Source organism: Vulpes lagopus, chromosome 6 (genome assembly GCF_018345385.1).
Source record: "Vulpes lagopus strain Blue_001 chromosome 6, ASM1834538v1, whole genome shotgun sequence".
In the NCBI taxonomy this organism is placed as follows: domain Eukaryota; kingdom Metazoa; phylum Chordata; class Mammalia; order Carnivora; family Canidae; genus Vulpes; species Vulpes lagopus.
This window is the reverse complement of record NC_054829.1, coordinates 29519743-29542809: the sequence shown is the minus strand read 5'-3', so window position 1 is coordinate 29542809 and position 23067 is coordinate 29519743. Positions and strand designations below refer to the sequence as shown.

At 49.1% G+C, this 23067-nt stretch overlaps 1 protein-coding gene across 4 annotated transcripts in view; it reads right to left on the bottom strand.

The window, feature by feature from the left end:
* SLC8A3 (solute carrier family 8 member A3) overlaps positions 1-23067 on the bottom strand; it is a 142718-nt gene extending 119651 nt beyond the window's left edge. Inside the window, exons 1-3 of one of the 4 annotated variants that reach the window (XM_041759927.1) lie at positions 22482-23067; positions 6746-6818; positions 1521-3366 (exon numbers count right to left, since the gene is read on the bottom strand). In XM_041759927.1, coding sequence (XP_041615861.1) covers positions 1521-3304 — 1784 coding nt within the window. In that variant the 5' untranslated portion in view covers positions 3305-3366; positions 6746-6818; positions 22482-23067. The remainder of the gene's footprint in view (positions 1-1520; positions 3367-6745; positions 6819-22481) is intronic. The other 3 variants (XM_041759930.1, XM_041759929.1, XM_041759928.1) reach the window with 3 other exon arrangements.

Here is a 23067-nt window from a genome sequence, read left to right as displayed (position 1 = left end):
CTCAGTAAATCCTAGAGCGGGGAGGAACTGCAAAAAGAAAGACCTGACCCTGCCTCCAGGCAAGGAAAGTATTGTTCCCACTTTGCGGATGAGACTGTTCAGTTCTAGAGCTAAGACTAAATGTCTTGCCCAAAGTCACACCATTAGGAAAGGATTGAGGGAGGCCAAGAGCAGAGTCCTCCGGATGGCTCAACCAGCTCTGCTGTCAGCATCACCCAACCCATCGAGCCCTGTCCCATGAATGGGTAGAAGAAGCGCTGCTATGACATCTCTCCCTTGGTCCTATGGGCTCCCCTTTCCATGAGTTGGGTCCTTCACTCTCCTACAAGTTGTATGTTTTCATTTCCCATTCAAGGTGTTTTTAGCAGTGTCCTGGAGCAGTTTGACAACCCCCTTTCCTAGACACACCCTTTTGTTCTTCATGCCCCCTCCTGCTGCTGCTTATTGCTTGTGGACATGAGCAGGAATTCAGAGACAAGTTTCCCCCTTCTCAGTCACCCTGGAAAGTCTGCCCTCTCATAAGCTGCAACTCTTGGGGAAAGTCATTCTGTTTCTTCTTAAAAGCTATCCATCTGAGAAAAACAAAAACAGAAAAACAAACCAAAGCAAAGCAAAGCAAAACCCAGAACACCCAGTATAATAAGGCTCAATGGGGAGAGCCCTTACATTGCGATACACACAGTGTCTGAAGGACTAAACAGGCCAGTAACCCAAGAAGTATTCTGGGACAATTCTAGACCATGAAAAGAAATGACCACACTGAAGATGTATTTTCTCCCCCAGTTCCTAAGAGGCATCTCCAACATTGCTCAGGCAATTTTTGAGCTCACACCTAGGACTAAAGACAGGTGGCCACCGCTCTGGGAGTTCTGCTTCTGCAAGATGCCTCCAGTACCCAAGCTATATTGACTCATCTCACCTAGACTGGGCAAGTCTCATACCATAAAATAGCTTACAGGCATTTAAAGAGATTTCCGAGTTTTAACCAACCTTGCAATTTCCAAGTTGAAGGAGAGATGCCTGAAATCTGGTTATACAATATAGCCACAATATGGCCCCGGGGGAAAAAAAGCCACTGCCACTTGCTTCCTTGAGGATGCTCTGATTGGACTGGCACTGCCTCAGGATGGAAAGGATCAGCCTCAAGGCTATATGAGCCTTTGGCCTGAGTAAAGGAGGAAGGAGAGACCCAGCCAGTCTCCTAGCTCCTGCGTTGTCACAAGAATTCTCCAAAATCCGACATCAAAACTTCTGTCACCCGACACCTGCACCAGCTATCACTCCAGTGGATTGAATGTTCCGTGTCCTTAGATCCCGCCACAGGATTCCCTGCCCAGAGACAATTTAAAGTGAGAAAACCAAAGGAAGGTTTGGATGCGGAACCTGCCAGGGGTGCCTGCCGATCCTGCACACCTGTGCTGGGACTCGAGTTTGACAGTAACGCAATACGAGGGAGAATTTTAAGGACAGAAAGAGATGGCATGGGAGGGAGGGAGATAGAATATGGAAAGGCTACTTACACAGTTTCGTCATTCTTGAACTCCAGCTCCCCGTATACATCTTCAAAATCCTCACCACCACCCTTGGCTGTCCCCTCCACTGTCCTAAAGGGGACGATTACTGTGCCCCGGGCACCTGATGTCCGCAGAACCTTGACCTCCAGGACACCAATACTCTCGCTGACACGAATAGTGCCGCATTCAAAAGTGAAGATGCCTGCATGGTCATCATCCAAAATGGTGACTGTGGCCACATAAGGGGATGCCAGGATGGCCCGAGGCAATGGAAGACTATTGAGTACTATTGGAGGCATCCCCTCCTCTGGTTGCTCCTCCTCTATGCGGACATTGCTCAACCTCACGAAGAAGTGTTCATCCTCCTCAAAAATGTCATCATCAATGATGCCTACCGAGAACTCTTTCTGGGTCTCTCCTGGCTTCAGGACCACAGTGCCCTCTGTGAACTCATAGTCAGCCCCAGCATTGGCGGAACCATCCTCTGTTTTGTAGTCCACATACACGGTCTTAGACATGTCCCCCCCTTTCCTCACCACTGTCAGGAGCACAGCCCCACAGTTCTCCAGGCACTGGTAAGAGCATGGATCAAAGAAGACCTTCGAGACAAAGTCCTCAGGCTCATTGGTGTGCACCTCATTTATGCTGGAGGTCTTTTTGGCTTGTTCTGCTGCATGCTTCTTCAGGATATTGCCTGCACCGGTCATCATCCGGGTAGCTTGGATCCGGTAGAAGGCACGACTCTTCTGCTGATGGGAAAGAGCATAGTAATTGGCCATCTCTACCAGCTGATCTAAGTCCTTCTCTGGGTGTTTTTGCTTCAGATCCTTTAGAATCCGGATCATTTCCCTGCGGGACTCATCTACTTCCTTCCCTTCCAGGGGCACCAGGTTCCCATCCAGGAAGTGGGAATTCATCATTTTCCCATCCATCTCAATGCCCTTAGGATGATCACCCTCTGTCTCTATGATAACTCCTCGGTGTTTATCTGTGCGGTACTTTTTGTGCATGTATTTGTAGAAGAGTAGTCGCCTATCTGCCACCCAGGCCAGAAGGACACACACTGGAAAGAAGGAGAGAGTGAGAAGACCTTCCCAAACCTGAACCACACCAGGAGAGAAGACTGCCAGGATCATATAGAGCCAGATGTAAGCAAAGATGCTCCAAGCAGCCGTGATGAGGAAGACTCGTAGGTGCTTGATCTTTCGAGTCTCTCCATCAGGGATCACGTAGACGCAGATGCCAATGATGATGAACATGTTAAAGGCTGCGCTACCTACGATGGTGGAAGGTCCCAGGTCCCCGGCAATGAACCCGTGACCACACACCTCAATTAAAGAGAGAAGGATCTCAGGAGCAGAGGAACCCAGGGCCATTAGGGTCAGGTTGGAGACAGTTTCATTCCAGATCCGAATCGTTGTGGTGCTGGTCTCTCCATTGGGCTTTTTGATAGTCACTTCTCTCTCTTGAGAAGTGATGACTTCAATAGATGCCATGAAGCGGTCGGCAATGATGGACACCCCAAGGAACATGTATATCAGGGCCACAAAATAGACAATGACCCTGGCAATCTTGTCCCCAAGGGAAGGGTTCTCCGGGTACCAGATTGGTAGGATGACACCCTCCTTGCAGTCCGATGACTCTGAACAGGACTCATTGTTCTGCCCTGCGCTGGGCACCTCCCCCGAGCTGCCAGCCTCTGCCCGAAGACCATTTAGGAAGAGCACAAAAGTAATCAGCCCAAAATGGAGGAAGGCAGAGGTGAGAGGCTGCAACCCTAACCACGCCATACACAAGACTTAGCCGCTGGCTTCCACTGCAGCACCAATGGTCCTCCTGACAGGCCAGAGACCTAGAAAAGACCAAAGAGGCAGGGAAAGGCATGAGCAAAAGGGGGACAGCAAATGGCAGGTTCCCACCAACACAAATTGATGTTTCACCTTGAGCGACATATTGCACTAACATATGGGGCAGTCTCTCACTCGGAAAAAAAGATGTCAATGGGAGGCACAAATAGTGGCTCTGTCCGCAGGACCATCTGGTGGAGACTCAGCTGAAGAATGGCTTAAAAGAGCTGGGAATATTGGTAATGAAAACATAAGTGATACCCTTCTAGTCCTGTCTCCAAACCCCACTGTTATCTGTGAGAGTTCTCAAGAATCAACTGAAAAGAGGCCAAGCATGACCTGAATCCTCATCCCTTGTACTGTTTCTAGGGTTTTCAGGCTCCTTTACCCACACTATTTTCATGCTTAAGAATTCTGCATCACATATGTGTGCAAAAGTACATACGGAATTGAACTTTTTTCATGGACTACTCCCCCGAAATAGAACACATTGCTCTGCATGCAATTGAGCCCACCTGGGAGAAACTCCCTCCCCGAATGCAAAACTTGTCCAGGCAAGCTGTAATCCTGACATTTCTTGGGAAATCAGGGTGGATAGTGTAGGGAAGCTCCCTGCAAGATAGCTAAACGGAGGTCCCCATGAGCTGTACTCCAGGCCCGGTCCATGGCCACCTCCGTCCTCCAGCAAAACATGCTTACAAACCGTTTGAGACAGTCAGTTACAGGAAGATGAAAATCAGTCAGCCACTCAATTCCAAACCCAGACGCTGAAAAGGCCAAGTGATAGAAATCACTATTAATAAAACATTCAAGTGGCTCTTGAATATATTTTTTTAAACTGTAGACAAGATTTGGGGGTGAAATGCAGCCCCATCTGCTGGCCTCAAACTGCTAAGAGGTGAACATGAATTCAGGAGAATGGGAAGAAATTCAGCAGGATCTATGGATTCATCTTTGCACTCACCTCATTCAGATGCAATGAGAATGCAAATAACCATGCTACAGCTTTTTAAAAAAGAAGCTTTTTGCCCATTTTCTACCTCTGCTACAGCCCTGTGCGTTAACTTTAGTAACAGAAGAATGCTAGTTTCTGGGCACCTGGGTGGCTCAGTAGATTAAGCATCTGCCTTCGAATCAGGTCATGATCCCAGGGTCCTGGGATTGAGCCCCACATCAAGCTCCCTGCTCAGCAGGGAGCTTGCTTCTCCCTGTCTCCCTCTGTCTGCTGTACCCTCTGCTTGTTCTCTCTCTCTCTCTCTCTCTCTCTCAAATAATCTTTTAAAAATGTTAATTTTATCTGTACTACACCTTACAGGGTTCCAAGTCCTGTCCCTGCTCTCCACTGCTTCCCATCTCAGAAAATGGCACTGCCATCCACCCAGTTACTCACACAAGACAATGGGTGTACATCTGCAGGCCTTCCTCTTGCTCCTGTCCCTTGTCCATCCAGCACCAACACCTAGACTCTCCTTCCACCTCTCCTAGCACTGTCACAGCTGCCATTAGCCTTCATCATGAATCTACTGCAGTGACCTCCTCATTGAACTCCCCACTCCAATTCTTGCCTTTCCCCACTTCATTTCCTTACACAGCAATAGTCACCTTTTCTAAAAACTCCAAATCTACACTATCACTTCCCTATTTGAACTCCTTCAGTAGTTTCCTCTTATTCTTAATATAAAGACTCTTTACTGAGTGACCTGCAAAGTCTCACATAAGCTACCTTCTTCCTCCTCTCCCCCTTTATTTTTTGCCCCTCTCCTTCTAACCACATTTTAGCAACAATGGCCTTCATATCAGGCCCTGGATGACACCAAGTTATTTTCCACCTCAGGACCTTTGTACATGAAATCAGCCATGATGATGAAATGACTTGTACTTCTTGGCACCCACACTCTTAACAATGCTTTAGATCTCAGCTTTAGTGTCACTGTCCCAGAAAAAAAATTACCCTCATTCTTAAAGATGGTCAACCTTCTCTGTTCCTCTCATCACACTCTTCCTTTATGGCATTTATAAAACTTTGAAGTTACAAGTTTGTTTGTGGGATTATAAAATTAATGTCTATTTTAGCCATTAAACCGTGAATGAAAGCAAAGAGGGTAGTTATTCTGTTTATTGTGGTATCCTAAGTAGTCAATTGGTAAGTGCTCAGTAAATGTCTGTTCTTAGAATAAATAAACATAGCCACTATGGAAGCTTCCTCGGGGCTATGAACTGAATTGTGTCCCCTCCCCACAACTCATATGTTGAACCCCTAAACCCCAGTGTGACTGTATTGGGAGACAGGGCTTTTAGGAGATAATTAAAGTTAAATAAGGGTATAAGAGTGCATCCTCCTCTGATAGGACTGGTGGCTTTATAAGAAGAGGAAGAGAGAGAGCATTCTCCCTCTGCCACATGGTGAGAAAGTAGCCATAGGCAAGTGAGGAAAAGAGCTCTCACCAGAAAATGAATTGGCCAGCACTTTGATCTCAGACATTCCAGCCTCCAGAACCGTGAGAAAATAAATTTCTATTGTTTAAACTACCCGGTCTGTGGTATTTTGTTATGGCCGCCTGAGCTGATTAATACACTCAGACATCAGCCTTCTTTAAAGCCACTTTATGACTTGAATTACAGCCATTTCCTTTAGAAAAAAAAATAGAGACATCTCATAGATGAATCCTGACTAGATTTGAGAGGCTATGTATGACCTTTTTAAACCCCCAAGGCTTGTACCTAAAGAGAAATTCCCTCCAGGACACAGTATGCCTTGATGCATACTGTAATCATGAAGGCCTCCTTTCCAAAGAGCTGGATTAATTTGGTTTCATATTCCCCAGAATGGCAGCCAAGTGCTGAGGTCCACATTCCCCTTGGTCCAGGTACTGGGGGTCATCACAGCATGTGCTTGGGGCTTTGACCTCACTCAGAAAAGAAGAGGTTATGAGGATGTTGGAAGAGTGGGGCAGCTGAAGCTGTTCAGTATCCATGTTCAAAGGCTGAAATGTCTCATAATCTGCAATGAACAGAGACCTTCCCCCTTCACAGGTTTGGCATCGGAGAAATGTGGACAGAGAAGGATCTTGGCACCTTGCCTTAACCTCTGAAAACCCTCCATTTTGTGGATTCCAATAAGCCCCATGCAGTAGGAGACAGAAGGTGGGCACAGCTGGAGCAGCTATTTGATCAGGAGCCAACATGGTGACACGAGGTGGCAGCTGCATGGATCAGCCAACTGGAAGGGGGTGGGCCATCCACAGGTTAGGGACGAGGGCTGGCTTTCTGAAGTCAAAGGACATGGAACACTTAGGTAGTAGAGTCATCCTGATCAACAGGGCACAAGGACTCCCACTTATCTTACCCCGCAGGAGAATTAGGATGATCGTGGTCTTCACTCACCTAGATCTTGCAGACATCTATGGTAACAGGTATTTTGGGGAATATGTTGTCAGGTGGTCAGAATCAGGGGCCGCTTTAGAAAGACACAGAGAAAACAAATGAACTGAAGGAAAAGATGAAAGAAAACAAGGAAAGAAGGTGGCTAGTAAGTGCCTGCACTGAGTTCTTGTAATTGAAGGTAGAAAATAGCCTGTGAATTCCAAGTTGTTCCTTCTGCCCCCACCAGGCGATGGTTTCTGCCTGAGATGTTAGGAGGAGAGTGGACACTGCTGATGACCTGGCCAGTGGTCACTTTTTTGTGATGTTACCCTTTTCCCAGACAAAATTGAGGCAGATTCCAACCCACTTGGGATCCACCCAGCTCCTTTAAGACCCAAATGATCTTCTGTGGTTCCAGAAGGTTCGTAATCAGCCCTAAGGCATACTCAGGGATATGATTCAGCTTGAGAACCCCAAGACCACCCCAAATAATGAAGACATTAATAATAGTCACTAACATATAAGTGCTTGGTGTGTGCATCACGCTAGGTACTTCTTCATTTAACTTTCATAATGATCCTATAAGATTAGTACTATTTTTATCCCTGTTTTACATTTTGGGGAACTAAGTCTTAATTAAGTCAGTTAATCAAAGTATAAAGCAAGGAAGTAGCAGAGCCGAAGCTCACATGCAGGTGACATCAAATTTATGGTTTTAACCACTCCGTTTTACTAAGGTGTCCTACTTTGTTGTAGAATATCCATGGCCCCCTGTCAACTTCCAGTTTTCTGTAGACTTAGAGGCAACATGACTGACCCATCCAGCCTGCCATGAAACACTAACCATTTGGTAGAGCTGCCTAGTTCCCAGCCTTCCTGGGGTGTCCCGGCTGCCTGATGTGGTCTGCCACCTGGACATTCTCCTTCCCATCAGTTCAGTTTGACAAAATTAGCAAAAGCTGTTGGTTTGCCAGGCTTGGCACTAGATGTCGATGGGCAGAATGAAATGTAAGACACAGGCTTTGCCCTCAAAGATACAATCCAGCAGGGGTGGAGAACTGCACAAATAGGCATTTTCACTATAGTAAGTGAAGGTTTGGTCAGAATGGTTTGGGCACATGAGGAGGGCGCTGAGCCAGCCTGGGGATTCAGGGAGGTGTTCTGAAGGAAGTGATCCTTGAAATGAGTCTTCAAGCATGAGTGAGCTTTAGTCAAAAAGAAGGAAAGGAAGGAAGGAAGGAAGGAAGGAAGGAAGGAAGGAAGGAAGGAAGGAAGGAAGGAAGGGAGGGAGGGAGGGAGGGAGGGAGGAAAGGAGGAAAGGAGGAAAGGGAAGGGAAGATGAAAAGGAGAGGGAAGGGAAGGAAGGGGGAAGGAAGAGGAGGGAAGAGAAGGAAGGAAGACAGACTTTTGAGTCAAAAGGATAGGCCAAGCAAAGATATGGAGACATGCAAAAGCCTGCTGTGTGCCTGGGACTACAGGGAATTCAGCGCGAGGCAGGAGAGGCGAAGACTGGACATGTAGGGGGGACTCCATTCATGGCAAGTCTTATATGCCAGGCTGAGAAGATGGATTTTATCTGAAGGGCAGTGAAAAGCCAATGACAGGACTGTAAGCAGGAGAGTGACATGGTCTGATCTGTATTTCAGAAAAACCAGTTTGGATAAAGGGTTTAGGATGGCTATAAGAGGAACAAGACCGGAACAGGACGATCAGTTAGAGGTCTGTCGGAAGCAGCACAGATCCAGCTAAAGAGAATGGGCCTGGGGTATTTGCTGCATATGATGACCCTCTGTCCCCATGTCACATTCCTCTTCCTCAGCTGAACCAATGCCCCGGTGCAGCCCATGGCCTCTCATCCCTTTCCCGGATTATTATCCGAACACCCCCGGGGGGCCATCTGCAAGGTGTCTGTGTCCTCAGCAGTGGCTCCTGAGATCTTTTAATATCACTGGCAAATTTAATTAAAGTCACTGTTCCTCTGCTCTTCCAGATCATTAATAAAACAGTGCCACCAGGCCAGACTGAGCAAACCTCCCTCCTGCTACGCCCTCCACTTTCTCCAATGGGAACACTGCTCCAGGCCTGTCACCAGCCTGGGTAGAGTTGTCCTGCTCTGCTTCTAAATCTGGGCCCCTGCACAGGCGTCACAGCCAATTTACATGAAACTTTTTTGTGCAGCCAGGCTGCTCTGGATCCCACGTGTCTCGGGAGTACAAGACCACTGCATCTTCTCCTGCACTTCCCTACGGGGACATGCATCAGTGCAGAGTCCTCTCTGTAGCAGTGCTCCCCAGACACACAGGAGCTAAAGCCCTCACACTCTCAATAGGAAAGATGTGACGTCAGCCACTTAAGTACTTTGATTGGCACGACAGGAACTTGGATCCAAGGAGGAAAACATAATGATGCTGGATTTTGTTCCTTATTACCTCTTTGAATCTTGATAGTGAAGGAGGTACTATTATCATCATGCTCTGTTTCTACAGATAAGCCAATTTGAGCTCATAAAGATTAAGTAATATGCCTGAAATCACAGTAAGGGGCAGCTCAGGTGGCTCAGCAGTTTAGCGCCGCCTTCAGCCCAGGGCCTGATCCTGGAGACCCGAAATCGAGTCCCACATCGGGCTCCCTGCATGGAGCCTGCTTCTCCCTCTGCTTGTGTCTCTGCCTCTCTCTCTCTCTGTGTGTGTGTGTGTGTGTGTGTGTGTCTCATGAATAAATAAATAAAACCTTTTAAAAAAATCACAGTAAGTAGAAAGTGAAGCATTTGAGTACTGGCAGCCGAGCTCCAGGGCATACAGTTGTCAACCACTGGCTTGGTATGTACCCTGGGTTTGGGGGGTCCCCTTTGAGCAAGCGTGCAGGAAGGACGGGGTAAGCTTTTCTGGACGTGCAGTTCTCCCCATGAGCTTGGCGGCTCTCCATACTCCAAGGCAGCCTGGGGTATGAGTGATAGAGCCCCAAATTTGAAAGCAGGAGGTGAGAACATTTTTCACAAGCTGTAAGAACTTAGAGTCAGTGAGACTCTCAGGGGATTAGCTTCCTCATCCAGAAAATTCACGTCGGGTTGGACGATCTCCATAGGTCCTTTGAGACAAAGATGCTCTGATTGCAGGCAGGCCTGTCTCTCCAAAGACAAGGAACAGAAGAGACACATTCAAGTTAGCTTGGCCCAAAACAGTGCGAGAAACAGGCACAGAATTCAGACTCCCAGGAGCCCTCTGCAGAAGAGGGTATGTTAAGGAAGGATGGAAGGAAAAGGGACCCAAGAAAAAGTCAAGGAGGGATGCCTGGGTGGCTCAGCGGTTAAGCGTCTGCCTTCAGCTCAGGGCATGATCCTGAAGACCCGGGATCGAGTCTCCCACATCAAGCTCCCTGCACGGAACCTGCTTCTCCCTCTGCCTATGTTTCGCCTCTCTCTCTCTCTGTCTCTCTGTCTGTCTCTCATGAATAAATAAAACAAAAGAAAGAAAGAAAGAAAGAAAGAAAGAAAGAAAGAAAGAAAGAAAGAAAGAAAGAAAAAGAAAGAAAGAGAAAGAAAGAAAAAGTCAAGGAAAGCCTACCTTCTGGAGTTGCCAAATGCACACAAGATCAAATCCATTTTATAAACAACCACTCTTTGGATGCCCATCCTGAGCCAAGCACTTTGCTAGTGATTAGGAGTATGGCCATGAATGAGCTACGCCACATCCTCAACCTCACAGAGTTTATCTTCTGATAAGGGATAGAGACAAATAAGTAATTACAGGAATAATTGATGATAATGATGTCCCAGGAAGTAATATCTTTTTCTTGTGCTGCTCTGAGCTCTCAGGCCACTGCACAGGTGCTTCAAACCATGTGGGCAGGGCTGCAATGCAGCATGGCTTTATAATACAGAGAATCTTGCAGAAGTGCGTGAGACGGCATTTTACCGTTCTTGCTTCTCCTGTCTCATGAGATGGTCATATTTGCCTTCCCTAGAAGTCCCTCAGATCCTTAATAACATCCAAACCATAGGGTAAGTTCATGGAACCCTGCTGACATTTTCCTAGGCACTATCACACCAGAAGAGGAAGCCCCCTGGTTAGTGTTGAGGAGCAGCAGGTCTTAGGCTCCTTGTGCTTTATATAAACCATTTTTTAAATGACAACAAAAACAATAACCATATCTATTCATCAAGCACCTACCCTACAGCCAGCATTGCAGTAAGCACTTTTATGGCTGCTATTAATACCGAAGCACCCCACAATGAGACAGATATTATTATCTGTGTGAGAAATGAGGGGACTTGGGCTCAAAGATTAATAACCTACCCAAAGTCCACTAGATGAGCAAGTAGCACAGCTGGGCTATGAAATTTGGTCTGTCAAGTGCCAAAATCTGCTTTCCAACCTCAAGGGATGAAAGGGATGGTGGGAGAGTAGAGTAGGAATCTGGAGCCCTTATGTCAAGAACCTTAAGGTCCCAGAAACCTCTACCGCCTTTGGAAAACTTTCCTTGACAATGCCGTCTTCCTCTAGCTTCAAAATGACTCAGTTAGTCTTCTGTGTTCCTGTAGCACTCTGACCGCCACTGAAGCACTTTTACATTGACCTGGGCTTATCTGTGTATGTGTCCATCTTCCACACTTTTATGGAAATTCCCAGAAGAATCTCAACTCAATATTGAGAAGCTTTATTTTTATTTTTATTTTTATTTTTATTTTTATTTTTATTTTAGGACAAGTGGTCACACTCAGTGAAACTCTATTGATAGGGCTATGAGGTTGGACCTGACCTCTGATATCCTCTCTGCCTCTAAAATTCTATGGCTCAAAAGCTCACTGATTCTACGATTCTAAGGCTTACCAGACTCTGTGGAGGCTCAAGGATTTTTGCTCTCTGCAAGTCTGTGACAGATCTAGGGAGTCACAAACAATGAGAGTGGGCCAGATAGGAAGAGGAGAAGCTCTGTCCACTTAAGTTCTGCTCCTCCCACTGCTAGAACTACAACTGCCTCTAAGTAACCCCCCAAGCCAGAGGCAGGAATGAAACTAGGATTACATGCTGGAGAGCACTGTGCATTAGAATAACTTTGGAGTTTTAAAAAAATACAGACACCTAAATCCTGCTCCAGACCTAAGTTTTGGACTCTCTGGGAGTGGAGTCCAGATATCTACATTTCTTAAAAGTTCCTTACCTGGTTTTGAGGTACAGCCAAGGTTGAAAATCCTAGAAGAGAAGAGAAGGGATGCAGCCTGACTATGATACTTGCATCTCAGTAATTCTAATCATTAGAGACTTTCTTTGGCTAGGAGAAGAAGTCTTAGTGTATGGTGAGCTGACTCACAATGGGTATCAAAAAGTCTTTCTATGTTCTGGACAAATATCCCATACTCCTGGACTTTCACTTTCAAACCTTGCCAAGGATATGCCGACTCATACAAGTAGATTTTTCCCTTTGTTTCTCCCTAAACCTGCTGTCTGCTTGGTTTACACTTTTACTAAGGAAATTTAAAAGATCCAGAGTTACCTTATCTTCATAGGAAAATGATGCTACTCATCCATTTCAGCAGAACAGGTTTCTAATTATTTTCCCTTCTAGTGATGAGAGCTTCAGTTGATTTGTCCACACTTTTCCTCCTTATCTCTTAGTCTGCTCATTCATTCATGCATGCATGCATTCGAATGAAACCCAGTCTATGTGTCACAGGTTGACTGCCACCCAGAATTAAGGTGAGGAAGTTACTCTGATTTGTACCCACTCCATTTTTTTTGCACACATAAAAAAAAAAATAAAAGTTCCTAGAGGGTAGGAATTTTTATCAGTTTGGTATTTCTGTATCCCCAGTGCCTATCTCAGTGCCTGGCATATAGTAGTTACTCAGTGTGTATTTACTGAATGAATAGATACATTGAAAAAATGGCAAAAAAAAGAAGGCATAATATCCAGTGATTTCTCCCACGCTTGGCAGTGTTCAAATGGAGCATCCCATCTGTCAGGGATGCTGTGAGCAAGGTTTTTCCAAGTTTGAGTAGTATGAACAAAAAATAATCCCCTTTGAGGAGTACCCACTTCACTGGGGAACAGTGACAGAAAATCAAATAGTCACAACAAAACAAGTGCTGGACATGGAAGTATGTGCAAGTTGCCAAGAGAGCACAGAGGAAGGAAGGCCTAATGCTGTCTGCAATCGTCAGGGCCGGTTTCATGAACCAAGCCACTATAGATGTAGGATTTGAAGAATGAACAGGAGTTCACTGGGCGGGAGCCAATGCATCTCAAATAAATAACAGAAAGCCCATGCTAAAGAGCATGGCAGCCTGAACGAGCAGTGTGTGCTCAAAGAAGGGGGAGCAGTGTGGCAGAAGGACAGGGCACTCGACAGAAGCTGCAGAGGTAAGTGAGGAATAGCTCATAAAAGGCCTCATACACCCAGCCAACGACTTAGAGCATCATTCTGGGGGCAGCCAGGAGACAGTGAAAGTGTGAATCATGAGAGGGACAAGACTGACATTTTTCCTTTGGATAGGAGACATAATGTGATAGCAACAGGGAAACCAGGTGGGTGAACCAGAACAAGGCAAGACCAGAGCAGGAAGACTAGTCCAGAGGCTCTCCCAGCATCTGAGTGTGATGGAACCGGAATCTGAACAGATAGTTGCAGCGACAGTGGGCCAGCGGTGGAAGGTGCGGATTTGTGAGCTCTTTCAGAAGTAGAATTAATAGGTTTTGGAGACCAACCAAAAACAGCGGAGGATGGTGAAAGAAGAATGAAGAGGCACAGCAATGACCAAACCACATCAGGCACGTTGGTTCTCCTGCTGGCCCTGCAAAGGTCCTCCTGCGTCAGGGATCTCCAGACCCAATGCCATGAAAGCCCAAGGAATCAACATAAAACCTGCTGAACTTAGATACATGTGTTGCTTTAGGGACATCCTGTAGTCAATGGGGCCAGCGAGAGTTCTGGGCTCTCCAGGAAGAGCAGGAAAACCCTGGAATTCCACCAAAGCACCCAAGTACTCCCCAGTCTACTCAACATGATACCCATCTGTTGATTGTCCAGACTGTGATCAGCTCTGGAGATGCAGCGATGAAGCAGGTCTGGTCCCTGCCATGGACCAGTGCATCGAGAAGCACACCAGATCTGAATCTAGATGAGAGCAAAGGGTTTGGGGATTTCTGTGCTCTGGCTGAGAGCATCACAGAAGCAGTGGAGTTGATTTCTCACGTCTATCCCAAAGGAACTTATGCAGCGTCACAGAGGAAAAATGAACTCATGGACATATTGCCTCTCCGAAATACTGCTAACTAAGATGATTCAAAGTATTTTTATTTTTACTTATTTGAGAGAGAAAGCACAAGCAAGGGAGGGGCACAGACTCCCCGCTGCGCAGGGAGCCCAATGTGGGGCTCTACCCAGGATCCTGGGATCATGAATGGGGCCAAAGGCAGCCGCTTAACCAAGTGAGCCACCCAGACTCTCAAATTAAGTCTCTTTAAAAGATCCAAAATATTGTGAGGAACTCATGCCCTAGAGTGACTACAAGAAAGCCAGATTCTGCTCATTGATTCGCGAAAGAAGCATTTGTCGAGCATTTACTAGGTGCCTATGATTGTAAGTTTCACTTCTGCCCGGATGTGTTCTCAAATGTATTGAGTGGCAATTAGGTGTCACAGTGTGTTCTAGCTACTGGAGATTTCAATATGCTCTCTCTCTTGCCTGGAATCCTGCAACAGTTGCCAATCTTGCCCCTTCTCTTATAGTCTACTTTCCACAAGACAGCCAAAAATGTCTTTAAAAAAAAAAAAATCTAAATCAGACCCTGTCATCCTTGGCAACCTCCTCTTCCTGCAGAACTCCTCACCCCCTTACTGACTTCAGCTTCTAACTACTGCCCTGCACTCCCACCACTCTGTTTCACCCCTGCCTAACTCCACTCTAGCTAAGGTGGCGCTCTCTAAAGTTCCTAGAACGCACCTGCCCTAGGACCTTTGCATTTACTCTTCTCTTGCCTTGGAACACCCTTACCCTAAAGATCCCCATAGGTCACTTTCTCATTTCAATCAGGTCTCAGATGCCAGCTTCTCAGAGGCTTGCCCCCTCATCTTACCTGAACGTGATCCCAGCCCCCCGCCCCCCCCACCCCCTACCCCCCGTCAGCACTCTGGCACACTGCTGTTCATTTTCTTTAGAGTACACATCACTTGCTGAAGTTTTCGTTGTTTCTGTTTGTCTGTTTACTGGTTTATCATAGACCATAAACCCCGTGGTAGCTGGAACCTTGTCCTTCCGGTTCACCTTCTTGATCATAGTATTCTCAGGGCCTCGACAAGTGCCTGGCAGGGTGAGTGTCATATTTGCTGAGTGGATCCATGCTGCCTCTACAGGATTAAGTGATATGGGACAGAGGTACCAGTGAGGGGGACTACCAACTTCCTGGGAAGCCGGCTGGTAGAGAGGTAAATGGTTAAAGCCACGGACCTCAGAGAGCAGTCTGTTTCCTCCCTGCAGAAGAACAAGAGCACGCAGTGTTTAGACAGCAGTCCCAACGTTGCTTCTAACATGATTCCTACTCCGTGCCATGGCCCCCTCATTGGCACCCTACCCACAGTGTGAGGCATAATAATTAGCAACATTTAGAGTGCATCATTCATTCAACAAATCTTAAGCAATGCTATGTGCCAATAGTCTACAAAGCCTCCCTCCTCACTCACCTGGACTCATGTAATCCTTTTGTGAGGATGTTCATACAGATGAAACCATGTGGCTCACTCAGTTAAATGCCAAGAATCTCTCTGCCAATTGATAATGGAGCCAGAACCAAACCTTAGTCCTAGGGCTGCCAGAGGTCTCCTTCCACCAAGCCTAAAGGACTATCATTTCAGAAATGAGAAAGAGAAAACGCCCCCCTGTCAGGGCTGGGCCAAGGGAATGAGGAGCCCAGGGAGCTCTGAGGAGGTATTGCTCCTGCCCCTCTCTGTTTCCCAGAGAAAGCCACCTGGGCCTTATCTTTCAGGTCACCCACAGAGAGGGCTGCCATCCCCCTGCCCTGTTACCTGCCCATCAAGAGAAAGCTGGTGATTAGCTGCCTTTATGTACCTTTGCCTCGGCTCCTTCTCCAGGAGCCTGATTTATTTTAATGCCATTTAATTTCTCTTAATTTTCCAATGTTGAAATGTGGAATTAAATCATATCATTGCCTGAATAGAGAACAAAGGGGCTCTGGCAAGCAGTCAAAGTCATCTCTCTGAGCTATGACTGGGGGATTCTCTTGTACAATCAGCAATAGGACACCCTGGGCCCTCCTTCAACAAGAGGGTGCCAGGGGCAGACTCAGGACTGGGGGCAGCTGTGCACTCTCCTCACTCCTCTAAGGATTCCCCTAGAGGATGACTCCCTCATTAGGTCTTCCTGAGGGGCTCAACATGATTCTTCCAGTCTCACAGGGGAGAGAAAATGCTTGTGTGGCAGGGGGTGGGCACAGCCTCTGGAAAGCTGCTGAGCAAAGTAGTCCCCCATAGATTCTCAACAGAGTCTACATGGCTCTAAATAAGGGGAGCAGTGCAAGGGCTGAGACTAGACTGGCTGAAGCACGTGAGGTCTAGAGCAGTACCAGTCATTCTGTGAATGCCCTAGAGTGCTGTAGTGGGAGGTGACTCCAAGCAGGAGTGCCAACCCAGGGCCACCAGAGCACTCCACCAGCTCAGGGTACTGTGTAGGCCACGCATCCAGAGAGTTCAGTTGGCTGCCCATGCTGATCTCTAGAAACCCCATGTGATAAGACACACTGGAGGCTTCAACTTGTAACTAGAAGGTTCTGAAATGAAAGATACTGTCAGAACTAAAAGTATTCTCAGTAGGAGGCGATCTATAGGGTGTGGAACAAGCCTCACAGGATATAGAATTGTCAGGCCAAGGGGGTAGCTTAAAAGTCAACACATCCAACGTAACCCTTTCTGATGGATAAGAAATTGAAGGCCCACAGAGTGGAGTGGGTCTTGCCTGCAGTCGTCAGATAAGAACTAACACCTAAACTTCTACAGTTCAATGCTTCTTCTGTTACACCACGTTGCCTGCTCCTAGTTTGGTTTTTGACTCCACCACTGGCTTCTTTAATGATAAATGGTGCAGATCCCCTTTCTTGACCTTGTTTCACCAACCTCAAAAATGAGGAAGGTTATTCATTTATTCACTCCTTCATTTCTCAAGTATCACGTGACAGAGCCTGGGAGAGAGAAAGCACTTGGTCCCAGAGGGGTGGCAAGACCATGTGCAAAAACAAAGCAACAGGGCAGCCCGGGTGGCTCAGCGGTTTAGCGCCACCTTCAGCCCAGGGCATGATCCTGGGGTCCCGGGATCGAGTCCCACGTCGGGCTCCCTCCATGGAGCCTGCTTCTCCCTCTGCCTGTGTCTCTGCCTCTCTCTCTCACTCTCTCTCTCTGTGTCTCTCATTAATAAATAAATAAAGTCTTAAAAAAAAAAGAAAGCAACACACCTCCATTTCAGTAAGTCTAAGGGCCTCACGAAAAACAGAGACCGTGTTATCAAAATTCAGAGGAAGGGGTGGCTCTCCATTGGAGCTCCCCTCAGGAAGAAGCACTTGAATTGAACACCGAGGGGCGAGTAGGCTTCTCAGTGAAAGGTAAACTGTGAACAAAGGCACAGAAGAGGAAAGGACAAGTTTATGGAGGTGCCTACACAGGACCCATAAGACGTGAACCTTGGCTCAGGCCACGGAGGGCTCTGAGTGCAGGCAGGGGGACAGCTGCCAAACATGGGAGGCCCTGCAAGGTTTCTGTGAAGGAAAATGACAGGCCCAGAAGGGTGTTTTAGCGGGGGGATCTTGTACCCGTCTTAACATGAATTGAAGGACCAAGAGGTTGAAGCCGGGAAGACATTAGAAAGCTAATTTATTCAGGATGATAATAATAGCAACTACTTGATAGGGCGATGGTAAAGACTGAATGAGAAAATCAATGAAAAGCACTTTGCAACAGGGTAGCTAACAGGTGGTAAAGGCACAAATGTTGGCTGCTGTTAACAACAACTATCACTGTTATCATGACGATTTTTTAAGAGGTGATCAAATGCATTCAGGTGCTGGTGGGAGGAATAGAGAAGGTGGGGGTGGACTTAATCGACAGCAGCAATATTCAGGGATGAAGCAGAGGAGTCAAAGATAAACTCGGGGATTTTTGCCCAAGTGACCAGAAGTTGACTGGAGCCATCCACAGAAAGTGAGAAGTCAAGAAAAGTAGCTCCTAAGAGGACAAAGGCGATGTCAGTTTAGTAGAAACTCAACTTGAGGAGCTGAGGGGACATCTTGTCGGAAATATTGTGTGAGTGGCTGGAAACAAGACACGGGGCTTGGAGAGCTACAGTGACGGAGGAGTCGCAGGCACAGCACAAACCACGAGGCAGTGCGCCAAGGGGCAGTGGAGAAGGGGACAGCAGGAGGAAGGAGAGACTCCTGGAGAGGAGGTAGAAGGGGCGACCACGTGGAGAGCTGTGGGTCCCGGAGAGCCAAGAGGGGGAAAGTTTCTGGAGCTAACAGTCAATCTTCTCTGGCAGGGGGCAGAGGGGCAGGGGAGGGATCAGAAACCAGATATTACATTCAGGGAGATGAGATTTCCTTGGTGGGTGACAGTTGGGCAGAAGGTAGAGAAACGTGGGAAAGCTTGGGGCTAAACGAATGCATGAGTGGTGGCAAAACGGAGACAGATGTTTACTCTAGAAGCTCAAGAGTTTGGTGAAAGCTGCATGGAAAGGGAACGTGAAGGCGTAGGAGTTAGACAGAGGACGTCCTTTTTAGGCTGGGGCCTGCTGAGCCTGCTTACAGTTGAGGGGGGATCCAGTGCTGGAGGGGAAAGCATGAAAGCCTGGACGATGATGACCACAGAGCCGGGGTTGCCCCTGGGCTCTGTGCCCAAGGGGAACAGAGATCTTTTTTACTCTGAGGCCAGTGCCAGGAGAGGAGGAGGAACAAAGTGGGGGGAGATCAGGGTGCACGCTATTTGGCTTCATTCTCTAGGGGGAACATTACCCTGTATTACCCTGAGGTCCTCTCCTCGCAAGCAATGAGGAAATTACCACGGGGAAGCCAGGGCAGGATTATAGTTTCCAGTCCCACTTCCAGATTCAGGCCCCACATGACCCAGTCCTCCTGCCATACAACCAGGAAAGCATTATTTGTCATTCCAAGTATCAAAGCAGAAAATTTCATCCAGGATGAAATAGAACTGTCGCCTCAGTAGACGTGACTCTGTGTAGCATATCCAAATATGCTTGATTCTGGAATTAGCCTTTATTCACTCTCCACATTATCAAAAACTACACATATGCATATACAAACACATGTGATTCTTCCTGTCTAAATGTCTTGCTCAATAATCGCTATGGATCCAAACATGGATCTAAATCCATTCTTACCCATCCGGGCTCCTTCTTGAGACCTTCCCCAGTCTTTGGAGTCTCAGATCTTTGGGGGTTTACCTTGCTCTGCAGCTCAGTAGGCTAGAAAGTGTCTTACACCTGCTGGAGCCATTTTTTCCTTTTCCCTTTTAGACAGGTACCCTGTGTAGCACTGGGTTTAGAGTGCGCATTCAAAACACAGACAACCAAACTCAAGCCAATCTCATTAAAGAAAATGGTGGAACATCTTCCTAAAAGAGCAGCTCTGGTATCTACACTAAAACTGAAAGAGGAACCCACCCTCTTAGGCCACCCAGAGGATGCACTGGGCTTCACGGCCTCCCAACTCCTCACCTCCATCTCTCTCCCTATATTCCAGTCTCAACATACCTTCTCAAATGCTAATCTGACTGTTCATTTCCTAAACCCCCAGTGGAAACAGTGAAAATCCTTGGCATGGAGTACCAGCCCTTGTAGGTTTGGCCCCTAGAGTCCTCCAGACTTCTTCCCTGGAACTGTACCCTCTGTCTTCAATCATTTGGAAGAGCCTTTATCCACGTTATGTTTGCATGTGGATCCCTTCTGTCCCAACCCTTTCTCCCCACTCCCCCTCCTCACTTCCACCAAAGCCAACCCCTATTCATCCTTTCTTGGTAGGATTAGCTGTCCCTAGAAGTCCTCTTGAAGCCCCTATGGAGAGGTGATCTCTCTACATGCTTCCACTGTACCCGGGATTTACCCTCCACTGAAAGGAATCACTAGCTGATTGTCCCCGCTGGAATGCATGTATGTTTGAGGAAAAGGACCATTCTATTTTATTTGCCTCTATACCCAGCAAATGCTTGGCACAGTAAGTTGTTGTGGAATATTATTGAATAAATAGCTGACTGAGCCTCACCGGATATTTGAGCCTCTAATGCAAAAGAACCAGGCTGAGTGAAAAGGAGGTTACCCTCTCTTCTTACCCAATCATGGTAGCTTAAAGAAAAGCCAAGATTCGGGACATGTTCCCCCAAATCCAGATTGTGAGCAGTGACTGGACCACTCAGGCCAAGGAACAATGCCCCCAGTCACTACCCATGGACAATCCCAGCAACCATGCCCAGAGACTATACAAGGTGCCACCTGGCACAGGAACGGGGCAGGGATGGGGCGAGAGCACACTCCCTCAGCCTCAGCATTCCAGATCAGGAAGGAGCTGAAAGGAAGGAAATGGTTTTTACAGGGTCAGTTTGATAACTCCGTTCTTTCTTCTCTGACTGGAAGGCAGTACAGCAAATGCCAAAGTGGAGATCAGAGGAGCAGAGCAGAGAGGATGGATAACTTGGCCCTTCCGAGTTCATTCTTCATCCAGTATTTCCTGAGCGCTGGTGCTAGGCCCCGCAGATACACTGTGAAAGGACAACAGCTATGTTCCCTCCTTCCATGGAGCTGACTGTCTAGAGGTGGGACTAGCATTACTCGATCACATAAGTAAATTTAATATGCATCTTTAAATTACTTCAAAACAATAGGCTCAGGTTATAAGTGCCCAGAGGTTCTGGCCCAGTCAGAGAAGGTATAGAAGGCTTCCTTGAGGAAGTAACCAATGACCTAAGAGCTGGAAGGAGAACAGGACTACATTTGACAAGAATGGGGTTGGAGTTTAGAGGTGTTGGAAGAACAAGAAAGCATTCCAAGTACAGAAAACTGCATGAATAGCCTTTCCGTCTCCATGAAGTTCAAGAACGATTTCAAGTTCAGATCTGCAGGCCCCATCTGCTTCTTCTCAATCCAACATCCATATTTTATTTTAGAAAAAAGGTTAGGGAGTGGACATGTGTGTGGGGACTGCGTAAAGGAATCGTAGATGGCAATGAGGAGCTGGGGTGATCAGCCCACACCACGCATGGCACCCTAAGCTCTGGGATCAACCATCCCCCCCTCCCGTGAGGGACCGCAAGGCATGAAAAGGCAGGTTCCTCTCAAACTTGCCAGCCGGTTAAAAAGAAGAAGCCAGCAGGAGGCCGGCGCCCCTATGGAGTGCTCCGATCCCCTATTTCAGGAAGAGCATGGCGCAGCAGCTATATTTGAAAATCGAGGTAAACAAGAGCTCAGCTCAAGTGGATGGGGCACAACAGCTGTGGAAGATTAATCACAGGCGGCTGCAAGTCACCAGGTCGCCAGAGGCCCGGAGGCTTCCCTTTCGGTGCCCCACCAGTAGGCCAGGCCGGCTGCGTGCCCATCACGTACCCACAAGGCCCTCGCTCGGGGTGTTTCTTGACCACCGGGGAGCTCAGGGCTTCGCAGCCTGCCTTTCTGAGAACCTGCCCCAATTACAACCCTCTGCCCAGGAGACTGAACCAGCAAACGTTTAGGGTTTTTTAGTCGCCAGAAAAGATAAGTGAGAGAGAGAGAGAGAGAGGGGGAGGGAGGAGAGAGAGAGAGAGGGAGGGAGGGAGGGAGAGGCGGGCAGCAAGCGGGTAAATTTATGGCACTGCATTAAAGACATTTGTTCTATTTAACCACCCCCCTTCACTCCCTCCACGGTTAAAAATAAAACTCAATGAATAAAGACGAAAAACCGCTTCCTCCCCCCCCCCACCCCCCGGAGCAAATCGCTTTCTTCGTCTTCCCCAGGGGCTCGGGTCCTGGGGGCAGGTCAGGCCGGGTCTGCAGAGCAGCGCTAAGCCTCCGAGTGGGGGCCTGTGTGCGCCCGTGAGTGTGTGTGCGTGTGTGTGCTGGGGAGGGTGGCGGGGATGGGTCTCCCCACCCGGCCGAGGCCCGCCCGGACCCCCGCGGTCGGGAGGGCGCGGGCCCCGAGAACCCCTCCCTCTCCCGGCCCCCTGGGCCACGGCGGGCCGGTGCGCCTGGGCTGCAGTTCCCGACCCGCCGCGCCGGAGTCCCGGGCTTGGGCGCGCGCGCGCGCGCGTGTGTGTGTGTGTGTGTGTGTGTGTGTGCGCGGGCGGGCGGGCGCGCGCCGCGGGGTAACGCGCTCGCTCCGAGCCCCCGACCCCCGCGGGCACTCGCAGCCCCGGGAGCACCGCCCGCACCCCGGCCCCCGTGCCGCCCGCCCGCGCCGCAGCGCCAGCCTCCCGGGTGCGCACCCGCCGCCCGAGCGCACACACACGCCCGGCGCCTGGGTCTGCGCCCCCCCCGATGCCCCCCAGACACTGCCAGTGCCCCCCCCAGCTCCGCAGACAAAACGTCCAGTTTCCGAGGCGCCCTCCCCCCACCTCTCGGGGCACGAAACCCACGGGAAGGCAGCTTGTGTGAATGATCTTGAGAAATAACTTAATTAACACCAGCATTCGCCAGCGGGAACCCTCCGGGGGCATCCCAAGCCCCCAGCCCCGGCCGCCCGCTGCGGGGGAGGGGCAGGAGGCTCACCCCATTACTCACCGTTTCCTCCCGGTCTCCGGAGCGGAGTGGCCAAGTCGGGGGGGAGGTGCGCGACGCCCCGCCGCCCGGCTGCTCAGCGGCCGCAGAGGCTCATCGCCCCCGCGGGCTGCCCGCCGGCCGCAGCCGCGTCGGGGGCATGTCAGTCGGCGGCCGCCGCCGCCCGCGGGGCTCCCGGGCTCGCAGCCTTCAGCGGGGGGGGCCTGGGGAGGACCGGGGAGAGCCCCCCCCGAGGACCCCCGCAGGAGCCCGGGCCGGGGCGGGGGCTCGGGACTGAGCCCGGGGAGGCCCGGAGTCCCGGGCACCGGCAGCGCGGGGGGCGGGGGGATCCCTGCCGGGAGGGGCGGGCAGGCGGGCGGCCCGGCGCGCCCTGGCGGCTCCGAGGGACCCCGGCTCGCGGCCGCGTCGCCGGGGCTTTCCCGGGGCTGGGCGCGCGCTCCGCTCTCCGCCTGGCACCCGTCACCGCGGAGGGGACGCGCCGAGGGGCTGGTTTCTGGGCGAGCCGCGAGCTTTGCCCATTAAGCTGCAGCAAGAAGCCAAATCAAAAAGCCAATCTCCAAGCCTCCCAAGCGGACGTCACCCTATCAGC